The sequence below is a fragment of the Pogoniulus pusillus genome, chromosome 14, assembly GCF_015220805.1.
Source record: "Pogoniulus pusillus isolate bPogPus1 chromosome 14, bPogPus1.pri, whole genome shotgun sequence".
NCBI lineage: Eukaryota > Metazoa > Chordata > Aves > Piciformes > Lybiidae > Pogoniulus > Pogoniulus pusillus.
Window position 1 is genome coordinate 20,830,270 of NC_087277.1, and position 23,834 is coordinate 20,854,103.

The 23,834-nt window shown below is 60.6% G+C and overlaps 1 protein-coding gene across 2 annotated transcripts; it reads left to right on the forward strand.

Annotated features, from left to right (window-relative positions):
- Positions 1-293: 293 nt before the first annotated feature.
- On the forward strand, positions 294-23,350 carry NRBP2 (nuclear receptor binding protein 2). 2 transcript variants are annotated; one of them, XM_064154513.1, is made up of 18 exons: positions 294-873; positions 10,099-10,221; positions 10,658-10,759; positions 10,940-11,029; positions 11,762-11,802; positions 11,882-11,976; positions 12,201-12,224; positions 12,630-12,713; positions 13,210-13,322; positions 13,880-13,975; positions 14,690-14,822; positions 15,712-15,814; positions 15,962-16,012; positions 16,314-16,449; positions 17,699-17,752; positions 18,363-18,426; positions 19,410-19,465; positions 21,659-23,350. In XM_064154513.1, the coding sequence occupies exons 1-18, from the start codon at positions 757-759 to the stop codon at positions 21,725-21,727; spliced, it is 1,551 nt and encodes a 516-aa protein (XP_064010583.1). In that variant the 5' UTR covers positions 294-756; the 3' UTR covers positions 21,728-23,350. The 2 variants fall into 2 exon arrangements, with proteins under 2 accessions (XP_064010583.1, XP_064010584.1); XM_064154514.1 differs by having other exon boundaries at positions 13,267-13,322.
- Positions 23,351-23,834: the final 484 nt, after the last annotated feature.

The window sequence follows — 23,834 nt, forward strand, 5'->3', positions numbered from 1 at the left end:
ATGGAGAGGAAGGCGGCAGCGCTCGGGGCTGCTGGGAGGGCCGGGGGAGCTCGGGGGCCCCGCCGAGAGGGGCCTGACCGGAGGCCGGGGGAAGAGAGGCCCAGCGGAGGGTGCGGGGCCGAGCTCCGGGCCCTGCGAGGAGCGGGGCTGCGGGAGGAACCCAGGCGGGCTCGGCGGGGGCCCGGCGGGTCCGGAGCGCCCGAGGGGAGCCGCGTGCCGGACCGGACCGGGCGGGGCGGGGCGGGGCGGGCCGTGCGCGGCAGCACGTCCGGAGCGGGGCGGGACGAGCCCGGGACGGCCCCGCGGCGCTGACAGCCCGCGGCTGGGCTCCGAGCGGCTCGGAGCGATTCGGAAGGGCTCGGCCCGGTTCGAAGCGATTCGGAGCGGAGAGGATCGGATCCGAGCGGGTCGGCTCCGTTCGGAGCGGGTCAGCTTTGTCCACCCGAAATTTGGAGCAGCTCGGTTCGGAGCGGTTCGGCTCGGTTCGAAGAGGTTCGGAGCTGTCAGCCCCCGGTTCGGCTTGTCTCGGATTGACTCGGCTCAGTTCGGAGATACTCGGCTCGTCGCGGCTCGCTCGTCGCCGCCAGCCCGCGGCTCGGTTCAGCTCGGCGCAGCTCGGCTGGGCTCAGCTCGGCGCAGGTCGGCACGGTTCGGTACGGAGCAGCTCGGCTCGGTTCGGAGCAGCTCGACGCAGTCAGTCCGTGGTTCGGCCTGACTCGGAACGACTCGGCTCGGTTCAGCCCGGTTCGGTCCGGGATGGCGGTGCCGGAGCCGGACGCGCGGCTGGCGCAGGAGAAGGAGGAGGAGAGCGAGGAGGAGAGCGAGGTGCTGGAGGAGAGCCCCTGCGGGCGCTGGCACAAGCGCCGCGAGCAGGTGCGTGCGGGCACCGGGACGGGCACCGGACGGACACCGGGACAGGGACCCGGACAAGGCAGCGCTGCCGGGCCCCGGCCGTGGCCGCAGCTGCGGGATCGCGGGAACGATGCCGGGGAGGGGAAGCCCCGGTGTGGGGGTCCTGGTTTGGGAACTGGACTGGAGCTCGGTGTGGGGAGCCAGGCTGTGCTCCAGTATGGGAAGCTGGCATGGCCATGTCCCCGCGGTGCAGGGTGTCCGGCGCGGGGTGCCTGGTGTGGGGTGCCCAGCGCAGGGGCCGGCTGTGCCATGTGTGAGGAGCTGGGCTTGTGGTGCCTCGGTGCAGGGCGTCCGGTGCGGAGAGCTGGTGTGGGGAGCAGCGCAGCGCCCAATGCAGGGAGCTGGGCTGTGCCATGTATGGGAACCTAGGCTTGCCATGCCCCGGTGATGGGTGCCTGGTGCCAGCAGCCATGCCTGGTGAGTGGTGGGAGCTGGCACCAAGCTGGGTCCTGGCAGGTTTTCCTGGATCAGGCTGGTGGCCACGGGTCACTGCTTGGGCAGCTGCTGCAGGAACGAGGACTCTGTGGGTGAATGGTGGTGACAGGACTGGTCCCGTTACCCCTTCACGGGGGGCACCTCCACCCCCAGGGCTGGGCACCTGGTTCCTCCTCCCCAGGGAGGCGCTCTGGACCATCTCAGCTCATCCCAGCCCCTCATCATGCTCTGGTGGTGGGTCCCTCTGCCACCCCTAAGGAGAGGTGGTGATGATGGATGTGGGTGAGTGGCGGGACAGTGGCACTGAGGCTGCAGACCTTCAGCAGCAGCTGACAAGCTGAGGTGGCCAGCAGGAAGAGGGCAGGGATGGACCCCCTGGTTTGGGGATACTGTGGAAGCCACTGCTTGAGTGCTGGGGTCAGGTTTGGGCCCTTGACTCCAAGAAAGAGCTTGAGGAGCTGGAGGTGTCCAGAGAAGGGCAAGGGAACTGGGGAAGGGTCTGGAGAAGCAGGAGACAGGTGTGGAGAAGTGAGGAACAGCTGAAGGACCTGGAGTAGTGGAGCCTGCAGCAAAGGAGGCTGAGAGGAGACCTTCTGGCTGTCTGCAAGTGCCTGAGAGGGAGCTGGAGCCAGGTGGGGCTGAGATCTCTTGTGCCAAGGGCTGGGCCAAGAGGAAGTGGCCTCAATTTGCCCCAGGAGAGGCTGAGGTTAGCCATGAGGAACAATTTGTGCCCCTTGAGGCATAACCAGGCCTGATCCAGGTGGTGCTGAGGGCTATGGTTTGATGATGCCTTGGCAGTGCTGGGTCAGTGGTTGGACTCCATGAGCTTGGAGGCCTCTTCCAACTCAATGATTCCATGATTCTCTGATTCTGTCAAGCCCCTCATCCCGTCCCATCCCATCCCATGCTCTGATGCTCAGGCCATGGTGCTCTGTGGCACAGCATGCAGGGAGCTGCTGGTGTGTTAGTGCCACGTGCAGAGGATGACACCGTGGTTGTCACAGCTCCACCAGAATGCAGAGCAGCAGCAGGAGCTTCATCACACCACCATCAGGTGCAGAGAACAACAGCTAGAACCTGCCAAGGTCTTCATGCGGGGCTAAGCACAGTCAGGGCCACCAGGGAGAACATTTCCCTCACAACGTCCTTCACCTGTTGGTGCTGCAACATTCCTCATGGATGGGAAGTCACAGACTTCCAGGAATAGTTCAGGAAGCAGAAGCACTCAGAGTGTGTGGAGAACATGTGGAGAATGTCTTGTGAGCCTTGTTGTGTGCCAGCTCTGCCCATGCTCTGCCTCCTTCCCTTCTCCTCTGGATCCCTGTGGAGGAGCAGCCCGGGAGCATCGCTGTGGGGACATTTCCACGTGGGAACCGAAGCTGTTCCAGAAGTTCTTCCAGAAGTTGTTTCTCTTTTGACTCCATTTGCTTTTCCCAGTCTGCTGAAGGAATTGGAGTGGTCAGGAAGAGGAACTGAGCGGTTTGCTGCTTGTGTGAGAAGTTCTGCAGTGCTCCTTCTCGGCACACAGGCTCCTGAGTGACCTCTGGGACCCAGAACAGAGGTCCCAGGCATTCCTGCTGCTTGCACAAACCTTTCATCCATTGGAGAGAGCACTTTGGGACCCATAGATCATGGAATCATGTTGGTTGGAAGAGATGGTTAAGGACATTGAGTCCAACCATTAGTTGTGGACACTGCTGTGAGGAGCACTGTGAGCAGTAATGATCGCTGGCAAGTACTGCTCGCAAGCACCACACTGCTTACATTGACCAGCTCCAGGTCGTTATCTCAATCACCTCTGCATCCTCTCCTGCCCATCTCGAGGTGTCCTCACCTGCTCTTCTGCCTGTTGAGCAAGCTCTGGGTTACTCCTAGTGTTGGGGCAAAGTGCAGCTGTTTCACAGCACTGAAGTTTAGAGCTTTCTGCACTTGGAGCACTGCTGTGTCCTCCATCACCGTGGTCTGCTCTGTGGGAACCCAGCTCCAACTTGGCTGGTGGAGATGGAGAAGGGCCACGGGCAATTTTGCCTGAAATGGACCACTTTGGCCACCATCTTTAGAAGGGTCGATGCTACCCATCCCTTAAAGCAGGATCTGTAACTTGCAGAAGCAGCAGGAGGAGAACAGGAGGGAGCAGAGGAGCTGCTGAAGGAGGATTTGAGGGAAACTGAGTGATTTTGGACAGTCTGCAGTGGGGATCTATGGAGCACTGCCAAAGGTTGGGAGATGGCAGCAGACCACAGGGATGGATGTGGAGGGGCAGGAGAGTTCCTGGGATTCTGCTTACTGCTGCAGTGGGGGTCACCCACTGTGCCATGGCTTTCCTGGAGGTCATCCACCCTGCTATGGGTTGCCTGGAGAGCCTCCAACTTTGTGAGGTTGTCCACCACTCTTGGTTCCACTGCTCTCCTCCCCACACTGGTGCCATGGCTTTGCTGCAGAGATCTCAGGATGGACTTGCTGGTGCCCATGGAAGGTTGGGCAGGTCACTGGCACAAGGCTTTGCCCCGTGCCCCAAACTAGAGGTGGGGCAGTTTGGGGTGGGTTTAGCTGGGGTTGTTTGGGACACCAGGTGAGGTTGCTGGACCTGGGGCAGCAGAACTTGGAGGCAGGTGGATGTGGCTGGCAGCAGACAGTGAGGTCTTCTCAGCATGGAGTCCAGCCATAGGCAGGGCTGGCATCCTCCTTGTCACCTTCCAGGTCTCCTCTCCCTGTGCTCCATCCCCCTCCCAAAGCTGCCCTGATCCTGGCTGAGCCCCGCGGGTGGAACAATCCCCAGCCTTGTTCTGCTGCCGGCAGGGACCTGACGTCAGCGTGGTGGAGGTTGGAGCCGGGGCTTGTCCTCTCTCCTGCCCTGACACGCTCATTGTTCCCCTCCCTCTGCTCCACCACAGCACCTCCTGCTCCAGAGAGTTCCGGGGGGAGCTCCCAGGGCACCTCCTGCCTGCTCTGGAGTCTCCACCATGCCCCACACATGCCCAGCTCTGGGCTCAGCAGGGTGACAGCTGCTGGCACCCCTCTAGTTTGGCTCCTTTCTGGTTTCACCAAGCTCGTGTCGCCCCCTCCCTGGTCTTCCTACCTGGGGGGATTGTTCACAGTGGATAAGTACTGGAGGCTTCTCCTCCTGGCCCTGTGTCTCCTCTCTCCTTCCTCTCTGGTGTAACCAGAGAAGGTCCAGGTCTCCACTCTGGTGTAACCAGAGAACCTGCAGAGCCCCAGAGCCTTTTGTCTGCCGCCTCTGGGACCGTGGAGGTGTCCCAAAGCTGCGTCACAAAATGGACTGAGGGCCATCAGGTGCTCCTGGCATTTGATGGTCTTGGCATCACCACAGCATTCAGGAGAGGTGGTGGCTCTCCTGGAGACCACACTGCTCAGATCTTCAGCTGGGTCTGCTGGGTGCCAGTGCAGCAGAAGGGGAAATGCCCATCCCAGTGCATCCCTGTTAAAGTGGATGGTTTCCGCTGGTTCCTGCTGGTTGCTGCTCTGCTGCCCTGCTCCTGAGGGGTTGTTGCTGTTTGGGTTTTTCCAGCTGGAATGAGATCACCAGCACAGTCCATCAGCTTCTGGATGAGCCTTGCAGAACCCACCCCTGGCCTGCAGTTTGGACTGGTGGGCACTGGGGGCCTGGGATGCTGTGCATCCAGCTTGCCCTTGTCCCCTCCTGCTCCCAGCACAACCCACCCAGGCTCTGCCTGCTTGAGTCATGCCCAGCTCATGCTGGTGGTGGGGGCCCTTCCCTTTCCCTGCCAGGTTCTGCAGGCTCTTCTCCAGCCCTCCTACCACCTGGTCCTGGGCTCAAGGATGTGCCAGTAAATTTCCAAGGTGCCACTGAGCTGGGGAGTGGCTCAGGGTAGTGCACAGCCTGGGCTCGAGTCTCCTGCCTGGGGGCAAACTGCTCCTGGGTTGAAGCCAACACCTCCTGGGCTGAAACAAACAGCTCCTGGGCTCCAGCTGCCACCTGGGCACCCCTGCCCACTGGCCAGGTGCTTGCAGATGGTCCATGGTCTGGCAGACACAACTTGCATTGCCTTCAGCACTCAGGCTCTTACTTGGGCAGTGGAAAAGTCCCCTCCTGCCCCTGTGCCCAGTGCAGGCAGCACAACAGGGACCCCAGGGTTTGCTGCAGCAGCTGCTGGGCACAGGGATGGGCAGACAGAGGCATGCAGTGGCTGGGCAATGTCCAGCCCCCTCCTGCCAGCACCAGGTCAATTCTGCTCCAAGTCTTGCTGAGAGACCTGGGGCTGCTGAGCCTGGAGAAGAGCAGCCAGAGAGGGCATCTTCTCAGTGCTCAGCAGGAGCTAAAGGGTGGGGGGCAAGAGGCTGGGGCCAGACTCTTCCCTGTGGGGCCCAGGGACAGGCCAAGGGGCACCAGGCACGAACTGGGAGCCAGGAGGTTCCCTCGGGAGCAGCCTCTTGGCTTGGAGGGTTGCAAGGCCTGGAGCAGGCTGTGCAGAGAGGCTGTGGAGTCTCCTTGTCTGCAGAGCTTGCACAGGCAGCTGGGCACTGGGATGCTGGGCACCTGCTGTGGGTGACCCTGCTGGAGCAGGGGGCTGCTCTGGGTGAGCTCCAGAGGTCCCTTCCAGCTGCCTCCATGCTGGGATTCAGGAATTTGGGGATTCTTAACCAGCTGTTAACCAATGACCTCCTCCTGCTGCTGATGGGCAGAGGATTTCCTGGGATGGATTGGGAAGGTCCATGTCGATGGGCTGGATGCAATGGGTGCCTCTGGGGTGGGAGGGCTCTGCTGCTGCACATCCTCCTGTGCTGGCCGTGAACCCTTTCACCACCTGCTCTCCTGGCCCCCGGTGTGTCCAGGTCAGTTCAGTTAGTGCTGAGAAGGTGGTTTTGTGAGGGTGGGACCAAATGCTCCTCTGGAATCCAAATATTTTCCGTGTGGTGAGTTCCCTTCACCTGCTGGTTGTGTAACAGGAGCACCGGGGAGAACAGGTTTAGCGGGCACTGCAGATGTCTCCTCCTGCTCCAGCTTCTCTCCCAGCTCCTGCTCCTGCCTCTGTCTCTGTCCTTGCTCCAGCTCTAGCTCATGCAGGGTCAACGCAGACCCTGCAGGCTGGAGCCGTTGTCCTGCTGTGGGCTGCAGATGGATGGGTGTCACCTGGCAGCTCTTCTATCACAGCCCCTGGTGTCCCCGTCATGAGGTGACATCCTGCCAGGCTCAGCTCACTCCATAGTTGCTTGGTGCTGGTGCTGGCTGCCTTCCTGGGGACAAAAGGGCTCAGAGTTGTGCCACTGGGTCTCCAGGCAGAGACCCCAGCTCAGGGTGGAGGTTGAGTTGGCTCTTCAACCAGAGAGCTCCACAGCAGGGTCCTGTGTGGCCCTCTCACCCCCAGGTACCCACTGCCTAGACCCTGTGTGGCCCTCTCACCCCCAGGTACCCACTGCCTAGACCCTGTGTGGCCCTCTCACCCCCAGGTACCCACTGCCTAGACCCTGTGTGGCCCTCTCACCCCCAGGTACCCACTGCCTAGACCCTGTGTGGCCCTCTCACCCCCAGGTACCCACTGCCTAGACCCTGTGTGGCCCTCTCACCCCCAGGTACCCACTGCCTGTTCTCTGCTGCTCCTGTAGGACCTGCTCCAGCTCCTATCTCTGGGCATCTCTCTACCCACCCTCTTCTGCAGTCCCTGTCCCTGGGGGGCTGAGGGGCCAGTGGGGACTCACTGGCCAGGGCCACAATGTGGTGTGAAGAGGGCAGGACAGGTTTTGCTGAGCCAGGGAACATGGAGGTGGCTTGGAGGTAGCAAGGGCGGCTGAGAGTCAGGCTGGCAGGGTTGTTCCTGCAGAGACACCTTCCTCCATCTGCTCCTTGCTCTGAGGGGACACAGCCCGAGGTGTGTCCCTGTGTGTGGCACCTCCTTGCCAACTGTAACCTCAGCAAAGTCCCCGGAGAAGCCCAGGCAGGGCTCAGGAGGTCCTGCAGCAGGGTTTGCTCTGCAGAGGTTCTCTCCTGGGCACATCATGTTCCCTGCTCAGCCTCGTGCCCAGCAAATCCTGCCAGCTCCCTGTGCCAAGAGGGATCAAGTTGTGGTGTCACCAGGGGTCAGGTAAACTGTGCATGCTGTGGGCATCTCCTTCCTTACATCCTGCCAGCCTCCCCTCCAGCCAGGATTTTGCCCTGCACTGGGGCAGCATGGGCACAGCCCCCTGCCAGGGGCACAATGCATTGAGGGGGTTTGGTCTTTTCTGCCACGGAACAAGTGAGAGGCCAAGAGCAAGCAGCCTCAGGTTGCCCCAGGAGAGATTTAGGTTGGCTATGAGGAACAGTTTCTGCCCCTTGAGGCTTGTGCAGGCCGCCCAGGGCAGTGGTGGAGTCCCCATGCCTGAAGCGCTTTCCAGCCTGTGGAGCTGTGGTGCTGAGGGCCATGGTTTGGTGGTGTCCTGGCAGTGCTGGGTCAGTGGTTGGACTCCAGGAGCTTGGAGATCTTTTCCAACCCAAATGATTCTGGATGAGGCCAGCATGTGCTTGTCCTGAGGACACAAGCGTGGGTGCTGAGGAGAAGCAGGGGACCAGCAGAGTCCAGGCACCATGGCCATGTCCTTCCCATCTCCTGGAGCCACTCAAGACAGCTGACAATGCAGCTTGCCCTTGTTTTCTTCTCCAAGCTGGGTCTAAGTGCCAGCATCTCCTGCCCTGTGCCACCGCTGTTCTCACAGGGCCCCAGAACCCCTGGGCTGAAGCCTCCTGCTCTGGCCAGCTCCATCCCCAGTGAGGTGGAGGAGGCTGTGGTTTATTGTAAGGAGCCACCTGATCTCCTGCAAACCTTGGCTGCTGTGTCCCCAGCGAGCTTCTGGGCTGGCTTCTGCCTGGAAGCTGCCTGAGCAGGGAGGTCCCTCGCCTCTTCCCCGCCCTGTGCCCACCAGCAGCAGCACACGCAGCTGCCAGGAACCCCTGAGAGCACAGCCTGAGGTCACCAAGGTGACCCATAGCTGGTTCCTCCTGACCCCAGAGGGGTCCCTCTCCATAGGGCAGCATCTGCATGCCCGTGGAGGTCAGAGCAGCTGCTCAGCGCCAGCTTGGTTGTACCAGATGGAAAGGTCCATTTCTGCTCAGAGCAGGGAACATTTTGCCTGCCCATCAGTCAGCAGCGTGCACTTGGGGCCAGGAAGGCCAAGGCTCTCCTGGGGACATTCAGCAATGTCAGCAGTAGGCCAAGGGAGGCTCTCCTGCCCCTCTGCTCTGCCCTGCTCAGGCCACAGCTGCAGAGCTGGGGCCAGTGCTGGCTCCACACTTCAGCACAGCCTGGGAGCTGCTGCAGAGAGCCCAAGGCAGGCTGGGAAGACTCTGAAGAGGACAGGCTGAGAGACCCGGGGATGCTGAGCCTGGGTAACAGCCTGAGAGGGCATCTTCTCAGTGCTCTGCAAGAGCTAAAGGGTGTGGGGCAAGAGGCTGGGGCCAGATTCTTCCCATTGGTGCCCAGGGACAGGCCGAGGGGCACCAGGCACAAACTGGAAGCCAGGAGGTTGCCTCAGGAGCAGCCTCTTGGCTTGGAGGGTTGCAAAGCCTGGAGCAGGCTGTGCAGAGAGGCTGTGGAGTTTCCTTGTCTGGAGAGCTGGCACAGGCAGCTGGGCACTGGGATGCTGGGCACCTGCTGTGGGTGACCCTGCTGGAGCAGGGGCTGCTCTGGGTGAGCTCCAGAGGTCCCTGCCCACCCCACCAGGCTGGGACTGGGGGATCTTGTGAGGGCTGGGCTGAGCCCCACTGTACCCAGTAATACCCATGCTGGGCACTTCCATTCGGGCTGTGCCTGCACTGGGCAGATGCTGGGAGCACTGGGAGGCTGTGTCAGTGAGGCCACTTCTCTGGCAGCTCCATGCTGGGCTCTCTGGAGCTGGTGGAGCCTGGAGTGTGGAGAACAAGGAACAGAGGTGCTTTGTGTCTGCAGCAGGAACTGGGCCACGAGCTGCCTGGCTGTGCCCTGCCAGTGCTGGGGGTGTCGTGTGCCCACGTCTGTGCCCACAGCTGCCCTGGGACGCTGCGGAGCTCTGCCCTGGCAGCCACAGAACAGTCCTCTTTTCATGCCTCATGGGCCCTGGTGAGGCCACACCTTGAGTCACATTTGGACCCTTGACTCCAAGAAGGACCTTGAGGGACTAGAGGTGTCCAGAGAAGGGCAATGAAGCTGGGGAAGGGTCTGGAAAAGGAGAAGGGTCTGGAGAAGTTGTGAGGAGCAGCTGAGGGACCTGGGGTAGTGGAGCCTGCAGGAAAAGGGGGCTGAGGGGAGACCTTCTGGCTGCCTGCAAGTGCCTGAGAGGAGACTGGAGCCAGGTGAGGCTGAGATCTCTTGTGCCAAACTTGGGGCGTTGGTAGAGTCCCCATCCCTGGCGGGGTTTAAGAGCTGTGGAGCTGAGGATTTGGTGGTGCCCTGACAGTGCTGGGTCACTTCAGCAGCTTTAAGGTCTCTTCCAACCCAAAGCATTCCGTGACTTAGAGAAGGATGAGGAAAGTGGAAGAACCTCACTGTGCTGAATGCACTCAGGAGGGGAGCTGGCACAGGAGCTGCCCCCATCCTGGCTCTCTCCTGTGTGCTCAGCCCCTGGAGATGTGGTGCCAGCTGCTGCAGTGCCCAGGCTGCTGAGCAGGCTGGCCCTGAGGGCAGGACAGACAGTGGGCAGAGGTTTGCTCCCCTCACCCTGCAGTCCTCCAGCAGAGACCTCAGGGCTGAGGTGCTTCCAGCACGTGGTGGCTGTGGTCAGGGCACAGCCAGGCTGTCTCACCGCTTCCTATGCCCACAGGTGAACCAGGGCAACATGCCTGGCATCCAGAGCACCTTCCTGGCCATGGACACAGAGGAGGGTGTGGAAGTGGTGTGGAATGAGTTGCTCTTCACTGACAAGAAGGCCTTCAAAGCTCATGAGGTTGGTGCCACTTACCCAGCAGTGTCCTTGCCTACCAGCCCTGGGCATTGCTGGTGCCTATGGTGCCTGGCACACCTTAGTCAGTGTCCCATTGGGGTCAGCCTCCCATCAGGGACCATGCCCACCTCCTCTGGACATACTGGTGCCTGCAGTGCCTGGCACACCGCAGTCAATGTCCCACTAGGGTCAGTATCCCTTCAGGGACAGTGCCCACCTGCCCTGGCATCGCTGGTGGCTGATGGTGGTCCACCTCATGCTGTGCTCTCATCTCCCTGGCACTGAGCCTTCCCTGGCCTCTCAGAGGTAGCTCCCTCATCTGCTGCCTCCCAAACCCAGCTTTCCTGTGCCTGGAGGCACAGCCCCCTCCCCAGCCGTGGGTCTCCTCACTTTCAGAGGTGCCCTCCTGGCACCCCTCCTTGTCCTTTTCTCCCCGCAGGAGAAGATCAAGACCATGTTTGAGCAGCTGGTGCTGGTGGATCACCCCAACATCGTGAAGCTGCACAAGTACTGGCTGGATGTGAAAGACTTGAAGGCTCGGGTAGGGAGGGCTCAGAGGGTCTGGAGGGGTCTCCAGGCTGGGGGAGGGACACCAGTGGCATCCAGGGAGGGATTCCAGCCCTGCTCCTTCCCTGCCAGGACTCTGTGCTGCCCACTGAAGCAGCCCAGGGTGCTGACAGGGCAGGACCCCCAGGGAGCTGATGCTGACCTTCCCTGCCAGGTCATCTTCATCACGGAGTATGTGTCCTCGGGGAGCCTGAAGCAGTTCCTGAAGAAGACCAAGAAGAACCACAAGGCCATGAATGCCAGGGTGGGTTCCTGGGAGCAGCACAGGGGGCCCTGGGGACACAGCTGGGCAGCTCTGTACCCTCTGGCACAGAGAAGGTGTCTGGTCACTTAGAAGGTTGAATGAGGTGTGATTGCTCCCCAAGTTGCCCAGGGACTACCTGCTGTAGGGAAGTGGCACCTTGGTGGTGGTCAGAGCTAGAGCAGAGCTTCCCAGGACAGCCCAGGATGGGATCCTGCTGCTAGGACCTGCCCCAGGGGTGGGGAACCTTCTGGAAGCTGCAGCAGCAAGGTTCTGCTGCTGCCTGGGCTTCAGGAGGGAGCTGCTTCTCCACCAGCCTCAGCGAGGGACCAGGGCTTGGGCTGGAGGCACCAGTGCCACCTGCAAACCCGCTGCCTGTGGGTCTGGCATGGGCTCTGCAGGCAGGGCTCCGCTGGCTGGGGACATGGGTTACACTTCTGGGACCCAGAGAGGGTGGAGCTCAGCCTGGTACCAGCCTGGCACTGCTCTAGCTGTTGGTGAGCACCATGGACCCTATTGCCAGAGCTGGCATTTACTGTCCCTGCTCCCACCAGCACTTGGTGGTGTCCTCCAGCCTGGGGCTGGGAAGGAGGCTGCTAAGGCTGGCACAGCGCCTGACATCCACCCCAGGCTGCAGCTCTGCAGGGCTGTGGGGGCCAGATGTCCCTGGGCCATGGGTGGCCAGAACCAGGTGCAGCTGCTGGGCACTGATGGGAGCTCTGGTCTCTGCCCTAGGCCTGGAAGCGTTGGTGCACCCAGATCCTATCTGCCCTCAGGTAAGGAGGGCATGGTTGGCACTGCTTTGCCTGCCCCTGGGCATGAGTGAGGTGCTCAGGGCAGGTGTGTGCCCCCCAGCTTCCTGCACTCCTGTGAGCCTCCCATCATCCACGGCAACCTGACCAGTGATACCATCTTCATCCAGCACAATGGGCTCATCAAGATCGGCTCCGGTGGGCACCTGCTGGGGGGCAGCTGGCACTGAGGGACATGGGAACATGTGAGGGGGTGTGGGGTGGTGTCAGATGTTGTTGGGGTGGTTTTGGGGTGGTGTGAGGTGGTGTTAGGGTGGTGCTGGGTGGTGTTGGGGTGGTGTGGGATGGTGGTGTGATGGTGAGCAAGGGTTGGAACCTTCTCTTCTCTCTCCTTGTGTGCCCGCCTCGGCGCTGCATGGCAGTCTGGCACCGGGTGTTCGCAAACGGTGAGTGCCCCTCTGCCACCTCTCACTGCCACCTCGGTCCCATCCCTGGGTCAGTCTCCCTCTGCTCTGGCAGGGGCTCGGATGGATGATCTCCAGAGGTCGCTTCCAGCCCCTCCCGAACCTCCAGGGGTTCCTCCTCTGCAGCCCTGAGCAGCTCTTACCAGGGGGCATGATGCCTCTCAGCAGCATCTGGGCCCTGCAGGCAGCCAGGACATGGAAGCAGAAGGGTGCCCGTGGGTAGTCTGGGTGGGCAAGAGAACACACAGACCCCCTGGGACCTCTGTCCGCCTGGGACTTGGGAGCAGAAGGGTGCCCATGGGTGGCCCTGCTGGGCGAAAGGGCACGCAGCCCCCTGGGGGCAGCTCAGAGGAGTCAGGTGCTGGAGGTGTCCCCTTCCCACCGCAGCGCTGCCCGACGACCTGCGGAGCCCTATCAGGATCGAGAGGGAGGAGCTGCGCAACCTGCACTTCTTCCCGCCGGAGTACGGCCGTGAGTGCCCGTGCCAGGGGGCACAGGGGCTGCAGGGGGCCTATGCTAGCTGTGGGCTTGGGGGGCATGGGGCATCCTGTAGCAGGCGTGGGTGCAGAGAGATGTAGGGCGTGCCGTGCCAGGCATGGGCACAGAGGGATGCAGGGAGTCCTATGCCAGATGTAGGTACAGAGAGATGTGGGGAGTGCTATGCCAGGTGTGGGCACAGAGGGATGCGGGGGGTCCTGTGCCAGGTGTGGGTGCAGGACAGGGGATGCCCTGTGCCAGGTGTGGGTGCCAGGCTCTGCAGGATCACTGAGTGCAGTCACAGCTGGCACTGTCGACCACAAGTAACCAAGCAGGTGCCACGCGACCCTGGCACCACTATGGGTACAGTTTGGGGTTAGTTAGTGGGTAGCAGGATGTGGAGGCTACATGGGATGGGCACTGCTGTGGCAGTCACTGGTGGGGCAGAGGAGCCCAGCAGAACCAGAGGTGGCTCAGGAGCTCCCCAAAGCCTGGCAGATGCCATCTGGATCGGGTGAGCTGAGGTGGTCCTGGCTTGGCTTTGCAGAGAAGACAGATGGGACAGCCGTGGACATCTTCTCCTTCGGGATGTGTGCCCTGGAGGTACGGAACTGCAGCCAGCTCTGGGCACAGAGCAGCTGCTGGGCACTGCAGCGGCCTGGGCACCTTCCCCGGGAGCCTCCTCGCCCTTTCTAGGCCTGGCTGTGAGCTGGGGATCTCCTGCAGCGGTGGAGGCATCTCCTTGGGGTCACCAGAACATCTCCTGCTGCTGGCCCATCCTGCCCTGGGGGTGGTAGCTCAGCTCACCCCTGCCATGCCCGGCTGGTGCCTCTCGGCCACCTTAGCTGGTGCCTCCTCTTCCTCCTTGGCTGTGGAAGCCCTAGCAAGAGGGCAGAGGGGTGGGTACAGACCATGCTGCTCCAGGAGGCCCTGCTGCCCTAAGCTCAGCTTGCCCAGGCAGGGCATGGGCTCGGTCTGCCTGGTGCCTCCCATGTCTGCCCCACCGCAGACCTGTGAGCAGCCCAGAGCTGGCCAGAAATGGGCCCCGAGGGCAGGGACCCAGCGGCCCGGGAGCCCTGGGGAGCACAGGAGGGCAGCGGGTCCTGGTGGGCACCTGGCCAGGGATGTCCCTGAAGCCTGGCTGCTGCTCTGCTCTGCAGATGGCCGTGCTGGAGATCCAGAGCAACGGCGACACGCGGGTGTCCGAGGAGGCCATCGCGCGGGCGCGGCACTCGCTGGACGACCCCAACATGCGGGTGAGTGCCCGCCGAGGGCAGCCCCTGCTCCAGCAGGGCCAGCCACAGCCCGTGCCCAGCAGCCCAGTGCCCAGCTGCCTGCGCCAGCTCTCCAGACAAGGAGACTCCACAGCCTCTCTGCACAGCCTGCTCCAGGCTTTGCAGCGCTCCAAGCCAAGAGGCTGCTCCTGAGGGAACCTCCTGGCTTCCAGTTTGTGCCTGGTGCCCCTTGGCCTGTCCCTGGGCACCAGTGGGAAGAGTCTGGCCCCAGCCTCTTGCCCCACACCCTGCAGATGTGAGAAGATCCCCTCTGAGTTCTCTCCTGCCCAGGCTAAGCAGCCCCAGGCCCCTCAACCTTCCCTGCTTAGAGTCTTCCCAGCAGCTTCCAGCTCTCTCCAGGAGTTCCTGAATGGGGGAGCCCAGCACTGGCCCCAGCTCTGCAGCTATGGCCTGAGCAGGGCAGAGCAGAGGGGCAGGAGAGCCCCCCTTGCTGAATATCCCCAGGAGAGCCTTGGTCTTCCTGGCCCCAAGGGCACGTTGCTGGCCTGTGGGCAACTTGTCCCCCAGCACACCTCTGACCGGCTCACTGGAGCCCCTCTCAGCTCTGCTCCTCTTACTGCCCATGCTAGGGAACAGCCACTGGGAGCTGCCAGGGGGAGCTGTGGTGGCCATGGTGGGGCTGGAGCAGGGGCTGTCCTGCTCCCCTCCAGCTGATGCCTGTGCTCTGGCCCTCAGGAGTTCATTCTGTCCTGCCTGACCCTCAACCCAGACAAGCGACCCACTGCCAACAGCCTGCTCTTCCACCGTGTGCTCTTCGAGGTCCACTCCCTGAAGCTGCTGGCAGCTCACTGCTTCATCAACAACCAGTGTGAGCCCCCAGGGACCACCCTGCCCCATCCCACCTCCTGTCACTGTCCCACCAGAGTACCTGTGGGTCATCCTGCCCCATCCCACCTCCTGTCACTGTCCCACCAGAGTACCTGTGGGTCATCCTGCCCCATCCCACCTCCTGTCACTGTCCCACCAGAGTATCTGTGGGTCATCCTGCCCCATCCCACCTCCTGTCACTATCCCAGCAGAGTATCTGTGGGTCATCCTGCCCCATCCCACCTCCTGTCACTGTCCCACCAGAGTATCTGTGGGTCATCCTGCCCCATCCCACCTCCTGTCACTATCCCAGCAGAGTATCTGTGGGTCATCCTGCCCCATCCCAGCCCCTGTCACTGTCCCACCAGAGTATCTGTGGGTCATCCTGCCCCATCCCAGCCCCTGTCACTGTCCCACCAGAGTATCTGTGGGTCATCCTGCCCCATCCCAGCCCCTGTCACTGTCCCACCAGAGTACCTGTGGGTCATCCTGCCCCGTCCCACCTCCTGTCACTGTCCCAGCAGAGTACCTGTGGGTCATCCTGCCCCATCCCAGCCCCTGTCACTGTCCCACCAGAGTATCTGTGGGTCATCCTGCCCCATCCCAGCCCCTGTCACTGTCCCACCAGAGTATCTGTGGGTCATCCTGCCCCATCCCAGCCCCTGTCACTGTCCCACCAGAGTACCTGTGGGTCATCCTGCCCCGTCCCACCTCCTGTCACTGTCCCAGCAGAGTATCTGTGGGTCACCCTGCCCCATCCCACCTCCTGTCACTGTCCCAGAAGAGCTGGGGAGAGAGGCAGGGGCTCCAGGAGCTTCTCTGGAGGCCATGCTGCAGAGGCCATCTGATGGGACCTCCCTGCTGACAACCCCTTTCTGCCTGCACCCCAGATCTGATGCCAGAGAATGTGGTGGAGGAGAAGATCAAGGAGCTGGACCTGAACATGGTGATGGCAGAGATCCGCAGGGAGGGTCGGCCTGGAGTGCAGTGGAGGTGAGGAACAGGGAGAGGTTTCTGAGCAGCCATGGTCATGAGCCCAGGACTCGTCTCCAGCCTGGTGGCCCTGGTCTCACAACACAGCAGCTCTGCACTGCTGCTCTCCTGCCTCACCCAGCCATCTGTGTCCTCTTTCTCTCCCAGGTACTCAGAGGTCTCCTTCCTTGAGCTCGACAAGTTCTTGGAGGATGTCAGGTGGGTTGGGGTGGTGCTGGCTGCCTGGGGTTGGGTCTGCCCAGCTCTGGGCCCTGGGGACTCTGCCTGGGCAGCCTGGAGGCAGGCTCAAGGGCAGAACTGGAGCAGGCCATTCACGGCAGGCCGTGGTGTGTAGTCCCTGCTGAGGTCCCCCTAGGGGAGAGCAGACAAGGGCCTCACCAGTGCAGCTGCTCTGTGGTGGCAGGTCCCTGGTCAGGGCCATGGAGCAACAAAGATGAGCTGTGCCAGGGCTGCAGGAGGACAGGGCTCAGTGACTGTCCTCCCTCTGTGTCTGCACCAGGAATGGGATCTACCCCCTGATGAACTTTGCCGTGTCCAGGCCCCATGCCCTCCCCCGTGTACTCTCCCAGCCCCAGGAGGACCCTCAGAAGGCCAAGACTCCCACCCCAGAGCCCTTTGATGTGGAAACCAGGAAGGTAAGGCCATTCCTAGGTGGGGATAGCAGGTGGGTGGTCCCATGCCAAACGTCCTGCTGCAGGAACTCCTCTCCCTCAGCCATGCCCTGAGCTCCAGCCCTGGTCAGAGCTGTTCTCCTGGTGGCATTGGATGTCCCAGGGCTATGTGCTGCTCCTCACACCTTCTCCGCAGCCTTCTCCTTCTTCTCCAGACCCTCCCCCAGTTCTCTTGCCCTTCTCTGGACACCTCCAGCCCCTCAAGCTCTTTCTTGGAGTCAGGGCCCAAAGATGAGCCCAGCACTCCAGGGGTGGTCTCCTCAGTGTCCCCACTCCAGGGGCATCATCCTTGCCCTGCTCCTGCTGCCCAGCCTGGGGCTGCTCCAGGGCAGGCTGTTGGTGACCTTCTTGTCCATCTGGGCACACACTGGCTCCTCTCCAGCTGCTGCCACCAACCCCCCAGGGCCTTCCCCAGTGGGCACTTTCCAGCCCCTCTGCCCCTAGCCTGGAGCCTTTCTGGCCTTGGTGGGGCCCAGGGGCTGGGCCTGGCATTTGGCCTTGGTCAACCTCATTCCATTGCCCTCTGCCCATCGATCCAGCCCACCCAGGTTCCACTGCAGGGAAGTGAAGCCACCCCAAAGCCATTGTGGAATCCACCCCTGAGCAGAGCGTGTTGGCGCTGCAGCACAGCCCCATCATGGGTAAGGCCAGGCTGGTGTCCATCCCCTAGAGCCTTCCTGTCCCCAGGCTGGACAAGCCCAGCTCCCTCAGCCTCTCAGCCCTCCAGCTGAGGGTCACTCTGATGGCCCTTCTCTGAACTTGCTCCAGTTCATCAATGTCCCTCTTGTTCTGTGGGCCCAGAATTAACTGCAGCACCTGGATGAAGTTCAACAAGAGCAACAATGACTTCCCTCATGTCCTGGCCATGCCCCAGGACACTGCTGGCCTCTCCTGCTGCCAAGGCACGTTGCAGCTCATGTCCTGTTTGCTGCCCACCATTACCCCAGAGTCTTTCCAGCAGTGAAGTCTCCTGCCAGGCAGGCCACTGCTGCCCATGTCCTGGACAGGATTTATTCCATCCCTTAGGCAAGAGCTGGTGTTTGCCCTTTGCTGTCAAGTACATAATGAGATGCTGTTTGCCACCATCATCAGCCATACTTTGTGCCCTGGCCTCTGTCTCCTGGCCTGCTGGCCATCGCTGGAAGCACTCAGAGGAGCTTTCTGGGCATGTGCAGCTCTAACCCCATTTGGTGCCTGCTGTTTCCTCCTCCAGGTGGTGCAGATGCAGTGTAACATGGAGCTGAACGAGGACAAGACCCAGTGGCACGTAAGTATCCAGCTCCTGTTCCATGCCAGGCACTGGGGGAAGACCTACAGGTCTTGAACTCACCTCTGGCACCTGGCTGGGATGAAAGTTGGTCTCAGGTAGTTTACTGCACAACCCAAAGGCCTTATAGAGTCTTTAAGGTTGCAAAAGATCTCTAAGGTCATGAAGTCCAACCTTCTACCCAACACCTCCACGACCGTGTTCTGAGGTGCCACATCTAGTCATTTTTTAAACACCTCCAGGGATGGTGACTCCACCACCCCCTGGGCAGCCTGTTCCAGTGCCTGACCACTTTCACTTGCCCCTTTCCCTCTGTCATAAAAGAAGCCCAGAGAAGAACAAAGCCACCACCCCCCTCTGGCTGTATGGCAGGGAGATCTCAATGTCTTTGGACATCTTTTAACTACTCTCTTCTAGCTGGACACTTGCAGGTGGACTCACTGTTGAGAGAACTTTCCTCCAAGACACTCACACCACCCTGGCCCAGACACCCAGCACTGGGCAGTTCCCAGCCCACCACTGCCAGCAGTTACTGGTGGTGGTGGCACTCAGCAGCTTCCTGCCCTGTGGAGAGACAGGTGTGGTAAAGAGCTCTCTCTTCTTCCTGCAGCTCACCCTTCTGCTGATCCTGGAGGACAAGCTGCACCGCCAGCTGAGCTACGACCTGCTGCCCAGTAGGTTTCCTGCAAGGGCATTTTGTGTGTGAGCACAGAAGCACTGCCTGGTGGCCCTGGGCAGGTTGGGTTAGACACAGGTTGGGTTTCCAACCAGCTTTGCCTTCCTTCTTGTGCTGGGAGAGCAGAGCAGACCCTCAGATCTATGTGGAACCAGCTCTTGTCAGCTCTGCCCCAGGGCTTAGAGCCCTGGCAGGTGCTAGCACCCTGCACCCTCAGGTGGGTGTGGGAGCCCTGCAAGTGGCTGTCCAGCCCCTGCCTGTCACCCTGGGACATGCAGTGTGGGCTGACCTTGGCTGATCCTTGGGGTGCAGGGTGACTTCTCCCCTCATTCCCAAGGCTAGGTCGGACAGGGCTTTGAGCACCTTGCTCTAGTGGAAGGTGCCCCTGCCCATGGACTAGATGACCTTTAAGGTCCCTCCCAGCCCAAACCAGTCCCTTATTCTGTGAGCACTGGTGCAGTGTCTGCAGCCCCTGCCAAAGAGGGTTAACTCTTCCCTGAGGGACCTGCACAGCCAAAGGAAGGGCTCTCCTCAGAGGAGCTCTGATGCAGTGGGCTTCTTGTAAAGCATGCAGGAACCTTCTGGACTCCCTGGGCTGCTGAAGCACAGAGCTTGGGAATGAATGTGGAAGCTGCTGCCTCACCAGCTCCTTGTGCTCTGCTGCCCAGGTCCTGGCTTGGCTCCACTCCATGAGCTCAGCTGAGCCAAAACGTGGGGCACATCCCAAAGTTCCACATTGCCAAGGCCACTGGGCTTGGTGGAACTGGAGCTCGTTCCTGTCCTGGACCATTCCCTGCCCAGCTCTGAGTGCCCCAGGGTTACCCAGCAGATCTGACCCAACCCAAGGTGTCCAACATGTGCCCCGGAGCGTGGCGAGGTGTGAGGCAGGCTTGCTGTGGGCTGGGACGGGGCCTTTGCTGGTGGAGGAGGAGCGAGGAGATGCAGGAGCTTTCATGTTCTCACCATGCCTTGTCTCTGCAGCTGACAACTCCAAGGACTTGGCCACGGAGCTGGTGCACTATGGCTTCATCCACGAGGTAAGGCCCTCACCATTCCTCATCTCCATTGTGCTGCTGCACTCCTCAAGCCCGTGTGACACTGCAGAGGACCAGTTCCTCCACCCCACATCCAGCAGCCACACAGTGGAGTTTGGGCTGTCTGGAGTTTTGCCTCCATACCTTGCTCATGCCTGGCCCTGGGCTGCTGCTTTGAAGGGACAGTCCTGCCTTGATGGTGGGGTTGGTGCCCTCAGCCTCAGAGTAAGAACAGGAGCAGGAAGCTGAGGCCACCTCCCATCTGCCAGCAGTTGTCCCTTTGTTGCCTGGATGTCTCTGACCTCACTGTGCCAGAGGAGGTGGCTCTCCAGCACTCAGCTGCTCCCACAGCTGCCTGCAGAGTCCCAAGAGCAGCCCAGTCCACCCATCCCACCCAGAGGTGCAGCCTGGGGAGAAGCAGCTGAAATCAAAGCCCATTTCTTGTGCTTTTGTCCAAGTTTTGGATTCTGGGCTGAAGACAGACTTTGGGAGGACTCCTCCTTCTGGTGCTGATATTAGGCACAGGGCAGTGTCAGTGAGTGAGATGTTCTGGAGACCTTCTTCTTGTCTCCATCTGAGTGTGGTGACCCTGAAGCCCAGCTCTGATGTGCTGCTGTGGTCCTTTCTCCTGCTCCCTGGAGAATATATGGAGTTGGGGCAACTCCTGATGCAAAACACACCCCACACAGGTCCTCCTCCCATTGACTATAAAGTACCTCCTACATCCTCCAAGATGACCTCCTTTTAACCCATCTTCCCCTCTCTGGCATCTTCTCTACCCACAGGTCCCAGACACCTTTGAGGTTTAGATCTCATCTAGACCTTGAACTCCCAACCTGGTTTAGATCTCATCTAGATCTTGAACTCCCAACCTGGTTTAGATCTCATCTAGACCTTGAACTCCCAACCTGGTTTAGATCTCATCTAGATCTTGAACTCCCAACCTGGTTTAGATCTCATCTAGACCTTGAACTCCCAACCTGGTTTAGATCTCATCTAGATCTTGAACTCCCAACCTGGTTTAGATCTTATCTAGATCTTGAACTCCCAGCCTGGGGTTCTGCTGCCTGTTTCTGACCTAGAATCATAGAACCATGGAATGGTTTGGGTTGGAAGGGACCTTGAAGACCCAATCCCCTGCCATGGACAGGGACACCTGCCACTAGACCAGGTTGCTCAAGGCCTTGAACACCTCCAGGGTGGGGGGACATGCACAGCCTCCCTGGGCAGCCTGTTCCAGTGCCACATCACCCTCACCTGAAGGACTCCTGCTCCCAGCTGCAGGTTTTCCAGCAGCTTAACAAAAGATCCCCTGGGCCACACATCCTGTCCTCAGGAGTCAAGGACTTTCTTAGCATCAGCCATTCAGCAGCAGGGGTGACCAAGTGCTGCCTCAGAGCAGCAGAGACCAAGTGAGGACAGTGCAGACAGGGAACATAGGAACAACCCAAGATCCAGTGGCCACCTAATTTAAGTGGAAATTAAACTAAACCAAAGAGGCTGGACCTGTTCCAAAACTCAGAGAGGGACTCAGTGGCTGGAGATGGAACCAGCTGAGGAAGGAGGCTGAGGAAGAAGCTGGATTTAGATAAGACATTAGGAGGGTAGTGAGACACTGGAACAGGTTGCTCAGGGAAGCTGTGGAGACTCCAAGCTGTCCCCCAGCCCCTGCTCCTTGTGGGTGGATGGTTGCTCCTGAGCAGATTCCATCCCATTTTTGGCTCTGAGTGTGACCAGTGGCAGATGTCCTCACCCAACACACCCACGCTGCCGTGGTCACACCTGGCTCCCCTCCCGGGGATGGAGGAGCTGGGAACACGTGTCCTGCAGCGTGGGGGAGCAGCCAGGGGACATGGGCACAGCTCCAGCCAGCGGGGCTGGGACACTGGGGGCTTTGTAAGCCCTCACCAGGGGCTCTTGGCCTTGAGGTGTCTGCAGAAGTTGGTGCCAGCCCAGGGGTGATGCTGGAGATGCCTGCAGAGCTGCAAGGAGCAGTCTGGGGATCAGCCCAGCCTTGTGGATGTCCCCTCCCTGGGGGTGCTCAGGGCCAGGTTGGGTGAGACCTTGAGCAACCTATCTGGAGGTGTCCCTGCCCAGGGCAGGGTTTGTAGCTGGCTGACCTTTAAGGCCCCTTCCCACCCGTGCCCGGGGCAGCCAAGCCACGCCGCTCCCTGGCACATCTTCGTTCTATTTCAGGATGACTGCGAGAAGCTGGCGACCTTCCTGGAAAATGCTTTCCACAAGCACCGCTCCCCGCCCTTGTGAGCCCGCTCCCGGCGCCAGCTGCAGCGCGGTGCCCAGCGCCGGGGGTCTTCCGGACTCCTGCCCACCCTCACCCGCAGCCCACCAGCGGTGCCCGCCGGAGCCGTGGTGCGGGGAGGCAGCAGCACCTGGAGGAGCCACGGGCCGACAGGAGACACTTCCCTTGCGCCAGGAGAAGCTGGGCCCCGGCAGAAGGTGCTCTGCTGCCCGCTCCTGAAACAGCCAGCCAGAGGCAGCTGTGAGGGGCTGGGGAGGGGACAGCTCCCTGCACCCCCTGCCAGAGGTGTCTGAGGATGGAAGCTGCTGCAGGATCCTCTCGGTCACAGGTGTCCCTCAGAATGAGAAGCTTTGCTCTTTGCAGGTCCCAGAGCTGTGCGTCCTCTTTGCCAGCTGGCAGCACCAGGAGGAACAAGGAGAGGAGCTGCTTGGGAATCCCTGGAGCAGCTTCTGGTCCACCACCCTCCATCCTTTTTTCCTAGCTCTCCCCATTGTGCCCAGGTCCCCCAGCACAGAAGAACCATGGTGATGCCTTGGTAGATCTGCAGGCCTTGGCATCGACAGAGAAGAGGACTTTGTGAGCTGGACTTGCTCTGGCATCCAAACCCATCAGCCAGATCCAGCAGGATCAGCAGAAGCCTCACCGGGGCTCAGCATGACCCTTTTCATTCCACAGTTTCTCTCACGGCCTCCTAAAACCTCTGGCATCTGGAGGGGGCACCCTGGACCCTTCTTGCCCACCTCTCCTTGAGTGCATCAGGGGAGGTTCTGCCAGTGGGCAGGAGAAAAGGACCATCCCCAGCACTGCCACGCTGGGCTTGGGTGTTGGGGATTGCCAATGGGAACCATCACTGATGCCACGCCAAAGCCATGCTGTGCTATGCCATGCTGTGCTGTGCCATGCTGTGCCCTGGGAGGCCAGCTGTACCATGCTGCACTTTGCTGGTGCTCTGCACTGTGCCAGTGTCCTGCACTGTGCCAGTGTCCTGCACTGTGCCAGTCTTCCACATTGTGCTGGTGTTCTGTGCTGTGCCAGTGCCCTGTGTGTGCTGACACTCTCTGCTAGTGGCCTGTGCCAGTGTCCTGTGCTGTGCCCTGTGCAAGTGCCCTGCACTGTGCTAATGCTCTGTGCTGTGCCAGGTGCTCTGTGTGGCAATGCCCACATTATGCTGCCCGTGCTCTGCACTGTGCTGGTGCTCTATGCTGTGCCAGGTTCTCCATGTGGCACTGACTGCATTTTGCTGCCTATGCTCTGCACTGTGCCAGTGTTTTGTGCGTTATCAGTGCTCTGCACTGTGCCAAGTTCTCCATGTGGCACTGCCTGCATTGTGCTGCCCATGCTCTGCACTGTGCCAATGTTCTGTGCCAGTGCTCTGTGCTGTCCCAATACTCTGCACTGTGCTGGGTGCTCCTACGAGGCACTGCCTGTGCTCTGCGTTGTGCCAGGTGCTCCACATGGTACTGCCTCCACTGTGGCACCAATTGTACCTCGCTCGGGCTGTACCTTGCTGCACGGGGATGCCTTGCTGAGCTGCCAGCTGGTGCCCTGTCTGCCAGCTGTGCTCTGTGTGCCAGCCTCGCCAGCTGACAAATCAATAAAGCCCCTGAACAGCCCCTCTGGGCAGAGCATGCCCTGGACCACTCAGTTGTCCCTGACTACCAGGGGGGTGAAGTGGCATCCCCAGGCTGATGTGTTCCCCAGCATCAGCCAAACTGGGCAAGAGGTGGTTTAGTGAAGAGGCAGCTACTGACTCAGAAATGCCCTCTGCAGAAAGTGCTGGCACTCTGCCAGGGGAGAGATCCCTCCAGGTACCTGGGTGAGCTCAGTGTTGGCACACTTCACCCACTGGATTCAATCATTGGTCCCACCTTGTCATGGCTGAGTGGCTTCATTGCACCCAGTGATGATAAGCTGGTCACTGGTCTGTGCCAGATGGTGCCAGCATGCACAGGCAGCCCCCAGGGGTGGGATGGTTCCATCATGGAGGAGTCTTCTGCATCTTAACAGTAATGGACACCAAAGAGTGGCTGGAGAAAAGGCCCACTGCATGTTCTATGTCATGAGATCCTTCCCCATCCCAGTGGTGAGGTGGGAATGGACCTCTGGAGCTCC

Excerpts from the sequence above, each read along its gene's own strand:
- NRBP2 (XM_064154513.1), top strand. The coding sequence starts at position 757 with ATGGCGGTGCCGGAGCCGGACGCGCGGCTGGCGCAGGAGAAGGAGGAG. Across the intron at positions 13,976-14,689 it reads TGGACGACCCCAACATGCGG|GAGTTCATTCTGTCCTGCCT; the intron begins GTGAGTGCCCGC and ends TCTGGCCCTCAG. Across the intron at positions 15,815-15,961 it reads CGGCCTGGAGTGCAGTGGAG|GTACTCAGAGGTCTCCTTCC; the intron begins GTGAGGAACAGG and ends TTTCTCTCCCAG.